General features: G+C 37.9%; 1 protein-coding gene across 1 annotated transcript; it reads right to left on the bottom strand.

Moving 5' to 3' along the window:
- Positions 1–8,419: 8,419 nt before the first annotated feature.
- On the bottom strand, positions 8,420–10,473 carry LOC107740149 (suppressor of cytokine signaling 3-like). Its single transcript, XM_016552519.1, has 2 exons — positions 10,331–10,473; positions 8,420–9,945 (listed from the first exon to the last, which is right to left on the bottom strand). The coding sequence occupies exon 2, from the start codon at positions 9,863–9,865 to the stop codon at positions 9,236–9,238; it is 630 nt and encodes a 209-aa protein (XP_016408005.1). The 5' UTR covers positions 9,866–9,945; positions 10,331–10,473; the 3' UTR covers positions 8,420–9,235.
- Positions 10,474–10,694: the final 221 nt, after the last annotated feature.

Genomic DNA, 10,694 nt, shown 5'->3' with positions numbered 1-10,694 from the left:
AAAAAGGAAACTCGTGAAGGATAAAGATTCAGTGTGATTCATGTTGTAACCTGTTACTTGGAAGTGTCTTCTTGGAAGACAGCGTTCTCCATCACCGTCTGGGAGTTTTATCTTAGACAGACCTTTGAAGAAGCTTTACAAAATAACAGAAATATAGAAGAAACTACAAACAGTGAAGCCATTGAGATAAGTAATGCAGTGGAGAGGAATTGCTCAAAGAAGTTATTGTGTGCTAAACGCACATGACGGCACAGTCTCTTTTATATGTGCTTTATTTTGATGTGTTTTGTTTGATTTTAATAAGGTCGGATTTGAAGCCCAACCTTTCATGGTGCAAAATTAAATATTAATGCATATTTCAGGTAAGGCTGAAAGGTTGTTTAATTATTCTATGTTTTTAATGAGCTATGTTGATAGAGTCACTATAAATTACATTATGTAATAGTTCTCACACTATACACCGTTTACATGAGAAGCATGACAGATGAATTATGATACATATGACAGGGTATTCAATAAATCTTTGATCTGTGAGAATCACTATGAATCACCTTTTTACTCTTTTTCATCTTTTCTTTTTCACTTTCTACCTTAACCTCTTTGCTTTGCTTTAAGCACTTTTACGGTAAGCAGAAACTGCCCTGCCTGCCTGGTTTGAAAATGAAACAAAGGCCATGAGATATTTTGACCTTTTCTTTGTCTCTTCTGGTTTCATGAATGGCATTCATTGTGGTGCCACACGCGCACATATATGAGCATTCAACCTTTTCTGTGGAACTAAAATCAATGGAAACATAAGAGGTTTTCTGGTTAGAAATGATTAAACAATCGAAACGAAGATAGAAACGTATTGTGACATTTATCTTCATATATGAAGAACTCTAAGAACTGAAAAAAATAAGTTCTTAGTATTTTGCCTGGTCTTCTATCTAAGCATTCTTAAATCGAGATGAGAAGCAAAGTGACAGAGCAAAGCGATTAAGAAGTGATTAAAAAAAATAAAAAATCTGCCAATGAGGTAAGAAAAATTATTTTAATTAAATGGGAAAGCAAGATTATTTTTCTTGCCCCATTGGCAGAATTCTTGTTTTAAGTAAAAACTAACATCATTCATTCATTCATTCATTCATTCATTCCAGAAAACAATGGTCTTCTATCTAAGCATTCTTAAATCGAGATGAGAAGCAAAGTGACAGAGCAAAGCGATTAAGAAGTGATTAAAAAAAATAAAAAATCTGCCAATGAGGTAAGAAAAATTATTTTAATTAAATGGGAAAGCAAGATTATTTTTCTTGCCCCATTGGCAGCATTCTTGTTTTAAGTAAAAACTAACATCATTCATTCATTCATTCATTCATTCCAGAAAACAAGCGTAACTATCTTTAGTCATTTTGCTTGAGACAAGACAAAAATTCTAAGAAATAAGTCTTAGTTTATATTGTTGCATGTTAAACAACTAAATTTAACATTTTGTCTTAAATTCCATGGAATTATGTGAAATATGTGAATATTAGATGTGTTTTGATCAATTAATAAATTAAAAAAGTAATACATTTTCACGATTAGTAATCAAAAGCCTTGTAAATACGCAAAACAGTTCAACAGTTGTGAGGTGTGGTCTGCTCATTACGTAAAGGCAACGCATGACTTAGTTCTAATAAAAGAACTGAACGTCCTCATTTCTAATTCTGCCCTGTCTGCACACGTAATTCACTTTAACCACATTTCCACGAGAAAGCTAAATAGAATTTGTGGTTATGAGAACATAACTATTATATCACTTCTGTGAAATACCTTCCATCCAAACCAGCTGATGCGGTCGTCTGCCTGAAGTTATAATTAGTTCTCTTATTATAAATAGAAGTATTCTGTCGGACGAGGAAGGAATCTATTGTGGAGCGTCGGGGATTCCTGCGAGCTCTTTATCTCTGCCTCAAACCAAAACAGCAGAACTCTAACGTCAAGTCACCTATATTTATATAGTGCTTTTAACAATACGGATTGTGTCAAAGCAACTGTACAGCATTAATTAGTCTGTCAATAATGCAAAGTGACAATAGTAAACACTCCATTTTCAGTTAAAGGCAGTTCTTTAGTTCTAAAGAAGAACTAAAGCACCTCAGGCCTTTTGACTGGTCCGTCTGGTATTTTTACTGTCATTCCAAGCGAATTTCGAATCAGGGAAGACATTTACAAGGCCTTTTGAGGGAAAACACCGTTTCGATGTTTTTCGATACAATTTGCCAAAATCTCAGACCAAATCTGCATTCAAACTTCCATGGAAACTTTTCACCAATAAAACATGTCACATAATCAAAGGCGACACGCTTATCTACCTGTTCTGCGGTATTAATAGTCTTTCCACTGTTTTATAAGTTATGCAAATGGTTCCTTATTTAGTGTAATCAAACCCCGGTCAGTTTGCGAATGAAGTCATCAGCTTTCAGTGTTTCCATGAACTTTGTCACGCTGCTAGATGTTGCAATGCTCATTCGGGTCTTCATATTGAGCAATGCTGACAGATATGCACAGAGCTGTAATGTCATTTAAGATGGTTAGTAATCAAGATTAGTAACTTCCTGTATGCGAGCATTTGCCCCATTTCACAGAAGCCCTCTTTGAGAAAGATTAGCTTACTTAGTAGGGAATGCAGTAATCTTAAATTCAGTGAAACAAACAAACAAAAAAAAAGCCATGTAAACTCGTCCCAAATCATTTGGCTTGCTGAGGATAGCGATTCTTGAGATTTTAGGCCCGCAGACAAGTATGGCTAGAAAAAAAAAAAATCACTGAACAAGGCACCTGAGCTATATACATCAGAAAGACTTGGTGATGGGCTATTTTGACTTGTGACAGTAAGCAATGCCCTAGAGACCTCCCAAAGAAGCCTAGCAACCACTAGAAATTCCCCATAGATATATAAACATAGATGCCTTATTAGCGGATGTTTTTATGAGCCGCTATCATAGAATGTATAAAAACATGGATGTAGTGTCCGTGACGTCACCCGTAGACTTCCGAAGAGCGTTTTGAAGCCTAAAGTAGGCGGAGCCAGCCGTCGCCATCTTGGCAGCGCGTCACTCCCGGATAATCGAAAATGGGCAAAGAGGCGGGACCTGGTTGCTGAAACCACGCCCACCTAGCTCGACGGTGGTGACAGCAGCGGCAATCCACCTGTCACTCAGGTGGCCACGCCCTTAATTATGCAGAATTTTAAGGCTTAATATAATTTAAACGGATGTGTTATAAAAAAATTCACGCCCCTCACTGTTGTCATGAAGGGCAAAATTAGCTATATAGACCAAAATAATTTTTTGAACCAGGCTGTAAACATGTTTTTTTCTGCTGTAAAGTTGGGCATTTTAACATGGGGAGTCTATGGGATTGACTCCCTTTTGCAGCCAGCCTCTAGCGGCCAGTTGATGAATTACAGTTTAAGTCACTTCCTTGTTGGCTTCACGAGAGAGAGCGGGAGGTTGCTGCTTGGCCGCTATACGTAAGATGTCAGCCATATTGGAAAGGTCAAAGCAGGTCCGTGAACACTCGAGAGCAAGTTAGCAACCATAGCTATACGTATATATGAATAGAAAACCAGTTGTTTCATGTAGGGCTATGGGACAGGCAACACCACACAACATAACTTGAGTGCATTAGGTGTCCAAGATTCAGTGCTGGGTAGTAACTGATTATACGTAATCAGATTCCAGAAATTAAGTACTCGTAATTACTGTATATCACATTTTTAAAATGCTCATAATACAGATTACAGTTACTTTTTATAGATTACATGATTACATAGTACACTCTAAAAAATGCTGGGTTAAATACAACCCAGTGCTGGGTAAAATAGGGACAAACCCAGCAATTGGGTTGTTTTGACCCAGCGGTTGGGTTACTACCTGCCTTTAACTGAAAAATGAGTGTTTACTATTGTCATTTTTGCATTATTGACACACTATTTTCCTAATTAATGCTGTTCAGTTGCTTTGACACAATCTGTATTGTTAAAAGCGCTATATAAATAAAGGTGACTTGACTTGACTTGACTACCCAGAAGGTTGGGTTAAACATTTAACCCAACCACTGGGTCAAAACAGCCCAATTGCTGGGTTTGTCCCTATTTTACCTAGCACTGGGTTGTATTTAACCCAGCGTTTTTTAGAGTGTATTCACACAATGATAGTAAATTCTTATTTTAAACAGGAAAACAGTGTGTCGATAATGCAAGAGGACAATAGTAAACACTCAATTTTCCAGTTAAAGTCGATTCTTTATTGATTCAGTGATCTCATCGTCCAGCTCAGTTCAGTTCAAATAGCATCTGTGCAATCGAAGAAATCAAAGTAGTTATTTTTCATCATGTAATCTGTAATCAGTAACGGATTACAATTTGTAAGTAATCTACCCAGCACTGCCAATATTACAATTTTGTTTTTTAATTAATTGCATCATTTTGATATTATTTAGTCGTGAAAACACTATTTGTACTACAAAATGGAATTAAATAGTGCTTAAGTAGGCTATGCAAATTTGGACACAGCTATAGTTTTATTATTATGTAACTATATTAATTGAAACATTAAATCGTGTTACCTTGATTTAATCATCAAAAAGAAAATCTCACAATTGTATTGTGTCTTTGAGAGCTCAGACTTCGGTAAAATGTCCTCACACGCTTAGCGTCGCCATAAAAGACATATAAGCACAATGAGCATGATGTATATGTAGGTGTGTTTACATCTGCATTTATTGCACTTGTATGAGTGGGAGTGAGACTTACCCTGCCTGACTCACTCTACAGATCCATTGACTGCGCTGTATCACAGATACACGCCAAACAAGCATTTGTGTTGGATTCTGAGTCTGTTTGTAACAGTGTGCTTTAAATTATACACGTTTGGGGAGTAACCAGTCACTACGTTTAAACACAGAGAGCACTTTCGAAACGTTGATGATAAAGCCTCTCACGAAAGCATCTTCCCTGCATTGAGATTACATCATTTCCCTTTCGTCATACTGGAAAAATGCAGCCAGCTGCAAATGAGAAGAGTGACAATGAGGTGCTTGTAAGGGATAGTCCCTTTGAACATGATCGACGTCGTTCATTTTAATACATATTTTCATGACGTAAGCATCGGTTATCTTTAGAGTCCATAAAGGCGTCACTTTATTTTCATAGCCACCTGAGATAAGTGTTCTGGGAAGTTATGACATCTGTTGTAAAGTCGGGTTGGAAGTTGATAACAAAAGTAATTCATATGAATATGTAAGTAGTTCTTTTTTTCAGGGTAGTTTTTGGTAAATTCCTTAATATTTGACCTCAGCAGTGTCAATGAATCATTATAACGTCATACTTCCAAATAGCTGTGCTGAAATTATTTTATGCAGCCTATACTTCCTTCTCTCGCTAGAGGGGCTTTACTTCGTTCGTTGTTTCACTGTAGATCTACAACTTCCTTATTTCTCAAGAAAAGAACCCTGCCAAGGCGGCACACGTTAAGCTCAGGAAAGACAAAAGCAAGGTGGCACATGGCATGTGAAAGCAAAAACAAAAAGAATGAGCAAGAGAAGGCCTGAGGTATTTGTGACGGCGCGTTACTATTACAGGTCACTGGGTTGCGCAATTACAAAGAAGTTCTGTGGAATCACGTGATCTCTCGCTCGGCTACTAGAGAATTTCGCATTTGATTATGGAGTACACTGGAAAAGCTGGCAGCTGGCTTAGAACTGAAATGTGATATTTACCTTATTAGAACTGATGAAACGAGCTTTTGTGTTTTACCACAGCAATCTAAAATAAAAAAATGACTGCTACAGCTCACACATAGGGTTAACGATTTGAACACACCCCTAACACTCAACAAAATAAATAACAAATAAAGCCATACATAAAACAAAGATTAGTACTTTTCTACAAGAAAGTATTTCAGTTAAATTTTCGTTTTTTTTTTTTTTTTACTTGCTGTTTCTTTGTGATTGTTGATTAAATGTACTAAATACTACTATTTCGATAAAATTGTATTTATTTTAAATACATGTTTAAAAGTCTTGGTATGTAAATATATTTCAAATCTAACATCAAAGGTCTCTGGGAGGCAGATTTATGATGACTATGACTTGACTAATACAAATGCATATTAGTTTTATAGTTTCATGTTCATTCTTGTTTATCCGGGTCATTTATTTTTTATTTTTTATGCAACATATTATCAACGAGGGTGTAGCAAACACATACTACCAGACCTGAAAGAATTTGCACCTAAACAACAGACTGTCACTGAATTCTGGTAAATGCAGAAAGTTGAGTTGGTTCTGCACATGCATGCAGCAGCAGCTGGTTGCACGCCTTTGTGTGGCTGCTACGAAATTGTTTCCTGGTTAAGAGTCTCATAGTTCACGTGTTGTGAGAGAAGCATGTTTTTTCTCGTTTTACTGTAAACATCAGTATAGCAGGAAGAAGAAAAAGGCAAAGGGTTTTTAGTACACAATGTGCCTGTTTGTCAGAAGCACCTAATTTCTCTGTGGTGAAACCGTTTTTCCAGTGCAACCAAAACTCATTTCAAATTTGACATTTTGTTCACTCAATCCATGGGCCTGACCTCAAAGCATTTGCATTTGTGTTTTATTGCCAAGCTCAGTAATATTTCTTGAAGGGTTGAAAGCACATGAAATGTATAGCGTTTTAAACAACACTGGATGATGCGAACATGCACAATAAATAAATACATAAAAAACAAGGAAATGATTCAAAGAGATTAAACGGTCCTCATTTGTTGATATCAACCTCAAATTTGGAACATAACTTGTTTCCATTAATGGCTTTTATTTTCTCAGAGTAGCACACATTTAAAGTAGAACTGTTTGGAAAATATATATTTCATATAAAATATAAAATTTTCACAACAATAAACTCATATACTGCTTTTACATTCACTTTTTTTTTTTTACTTCAGCAATAATCTGCAAAGTGTCTTCTTTAAAAAAAGTAAACCAAACTTAGTCTGTGCTTCAAAGCATTCAAGACAGTTTAAGTTCGGAATTTTATTTTCAGGTCTATGCTTCAAAAATGGTTAACAGGTAATAAATAGGTTATAACTACTGCATACATATAATTTAGTACCATAAAATACCCTAAAAAATACAAATGATCAAACTAGTACATTCATTTCATTGAAGTAGACAATAAAACAAATTATAATTCTGTCATTTTTGACTGCCATGCGAGAAGCACTAGACGGCTAAAAAGTAACTTTATCAAGGTCTGAACTCAGATATGAATGTCTGATATGAACATATTGATTCTGGCGATGTACCAACTGTCACATGCACATTGCCTTGCTCATATAAATACGGTACAATCGCTCTCTATCACACATTCTCAGACAAACCCTCACACACACACACACACACACACACTCCCCAGCTGTGTAAGTACAGTACATTCCAGTTCTGTTAGGCACCCTACAACACAGTGTGACTTTAGAAACCTGATTGGTTTCCCAGAAGACTTGAGTTCAAAAGAGCTGCAGCAGTCACACCTCTTCCCCTTTATCACAGTCTCTACCAAGTAAAGCTACACTTGTTTAAAGAGAGAGAGAGAGAGAGAGAGATCAGCTGTTGCTACTCTTACACTACCAGTCAAAGGACTGAACATTTACTGCATTAATATTTAATATTTTCGATGGCTTCTGTTTAATTGAATTTGAATTTAATATAAACTGTCTTTGTGTATGGATTTCTTTAATAAAATATTTTTAGGATTTATTCGATTTTTATTGATCTATTTTTTTGTTTTAGTGAAATGTGAAGGAACAAGTGTGTGGCATACATATGAACTCCCTCAATGCTGTTAAAAAAGTATGAAATGAAGTTGATTGAGAGAAAAAAAAAAGACATCCATTTTAGTTATCATAGTTTTGACAATTGTTTTAAAAATAGTAATAACGAAGAACAAGTAGGTGTGTTTGAACCTTTGGCTAGTGGTATTATATTAAATCTGTTTTGTAAATAGAATCTGATCACATACTTTTGGTAAACTAACAGAAACGGTAACTTTATTATCATTCACAGAAACAATGAGTTATGTTTCTTCTCTTATGTAATCCGCTCATTTGTTCCCGCATGCGAGATATTAAGTCACTGTCCAAGGTTGTTCTCTTAAATACTGTTTAAAACATTAACTGTAATCCCGAGCTTCCTCGTATCAAAGTCAAAGTCTTACTGGAAGAGAGCGTGAGGGGAGGAGCATTCCCGCTCGCTAAAGTGAATATCTCTGAATCAACTTTAACCCTTCCAGACGAGGCGCTCCGGGAATCTGAATCATAGGTGCCGGCAAACTCTGATTCATCTACATTTTGAACTATTTCAGACCTTTTCAGGTAAAACACTTGTGAGAAATGAAAAACTCAAAGACATGGAGTTCATTTTTTTACAAAAATAGTGCTCTTTAATAAATTACTGAAATGTTTCCTTGCTTTTATAAATATAAATATGTAACATCAAAACATGGTTGAGATGTCTTTACAAAAGATAACCGATCTAAATGCGTCTTCAGGTGTGTAAACAGCATCATGTGGGACAAGGTGAAACATGGGTGAGACACAAAACACTCATGTATGTTAATACATTCAATAACAAGCAGTCTGCTTTGAACTGCTCTTGACACGAACCACTAAAAAAACACAGACATTTTGTTCCAAAGTGTCGCTTTTTCAAGTACAAGCAGAATATCGACATGTGTCCATCTCAATCTGTGTTCAGTCCCGGCGTGCTTTATCTGAACCGCTTTGACTCCAGAAGTCATTTCTCAGTGGCATGTCTGCTATGCCTCAGTGCTGTGCTGTTACTCGCGTCTTCCTTTTTGCTTGAAAGGCACAAATATTTACTTGGAAGAAATATTTGGCTCGCTGTCTCCCTGCTTGGCGGAGCTCACAGATTCGGGGCAGTGCAGAGGCAGTGATTGGTGCCCACAGAGTGGGTTACGATACTGGCACTGGTACAGAAAACAGTACAAACGTGCATTCATCGAGACTGTTACGGCAAGAACGGTGCTTCAAGATCAGTCACATAAGAATGCATCAGTGATAGTACTCATGACCGCACACGGTTGACTGGCAAACTCCATGTATGTACTCATGAACAGCTCAATACTTCTTGGCCCAACAAGCTTTACCCTCGAGTTGGACCTAGCTTTAGCTCCCTCACCACTTCTCGTTTCTTCGCTAGCCGGAGCTCTTTAAATGGGAGCGTCATACTCTTGTAAGAAGTCTTTCAGCTGTTGAGGCAGCTGCTCTCTTTTGCTGGAAACGTCTATATGTCCATTGACCGTCTTCCTGCAGAGATGCTGCAGGGAGGACATTATGCAAGGAAGGGGTCTCAACAGCTCCAGAGGGATCTTCTCGCCCCCCGTGTAGATGTAGTACGAGTTCCTCGAGTTCCCGATGGACAGAGAGCTTCTGGACGAGGGCATGTAGTGATGGACGAGCTTCAGCATGCAGTCGAAGCGAGGCACGGACTGCATGCTCTTGGAGTCCGTCTGAAGGGAAAAGGACTTGTTGTCGCACTGCACCCGCAGGTTCTTGGTGCCCGACTCGGTCTTGACGCTGAGCGTGAAGAAGTGCCGGTTGTCCGAGCTGTCTCGGACCAGAAAGGTCCCGCTGGGCTCTGAGTTCAACACGTGATTGGCCTCTTTGCCGCAGATGGAGCCCCAGTAGAAGCCGCTCTCCTGGAGCATCCTGACGGCATGCTGCACCATCTGGAACTGCAGCTTCGAGCTGAAGGTCTTGTAACGGTGAGACGGCAGCCGCATGCTTGCGTCAAACAGGCTGCTGCTCATTGCGTTGTCAAACTTGCTGTGGGTGACCATGGCGCTACGCACAAACCTCCAGCTGCCGGGAATACCAAGCAGTGTGCAGCTCTTACGGCGAAAGAGTGAGCCTCTTAAAGCTGGCAACAGAAGAAAGATTTTAGATTAGTACCACAGAAAACGTACATTCGGTAAAACTGAATTGGAGTAAATGTCTATTTTAAAGTATAGTGATTTAAAGCCAGTTATCAAACTAAATCATTGTAGATTGAAGTACATGTCGTAAAGTCACCCTTATTCTAGTATAAAATTATTTTAACTTAAGCTTGATCAAATTATGATTTGTTGGCATTACTTTTTCTTAGTCCTTCTTACATGATAAACAAGATAGGCTACATATTTATGTGTTTATATAAGTATATAAGGTAAGGCTTAATCATAAAATGATATAGAGATAAACTATACTGTATAAAGCACTTTATAAATACTCTAATTTCAAAAGAAGACTCTGAAAGTCTCTCTTACCTTTGAGTCTCTTTTGGGAGAGGAGAACTTTTTGTAATATCCAATGTAGTTTGTCTCTACTCTGGCTGGCTGAGAGAACTGGTGTCTTGTTCAGAGAAGTTAGTGTTTCTTCACTCTGCCGTGCTGAAGTCCTCTGTTATTTGTAGTGGCATCCCAGTCATGTTCTAGTTTAGCTCCGCCCTCACTAGGGTTCCAGTAAGGGTAGGTTGTCAGTAATACTTTTCCTGGTACTACAAATGCTCTTCCCCTCCCCCCCTCTGTGCTCTTCCAGATCTGCCGGCTTACTGTAAACGTATTCCCTAACACAACACCTCCCTATTGTTGATGAACAGATATCGTCGCCTTGCAACCGTGCTATATTACG

This window comes from Sinocyclocheilus rhinocerous, unplaced genomic scaffold (assembly GCF_001515625.1).
Source record: "Sinocyclocheilus rhinocerous isolate Xijiao unplaced genomic scaffold, SAMN03320098_v1.1 scaffold2960, whole genome shotgun sequence".
NCBI classification, from domain to species: Eukaryota; Metazoa; Chordata; class Actinopteri; order Cypriniformes; family Cyprinidae; genus Sinocyclocheilus; species Sinocyclocheilus rhinocerous.
This window is presented reverse-complemented; position numbering and strand designations above follow the sequence as displayed.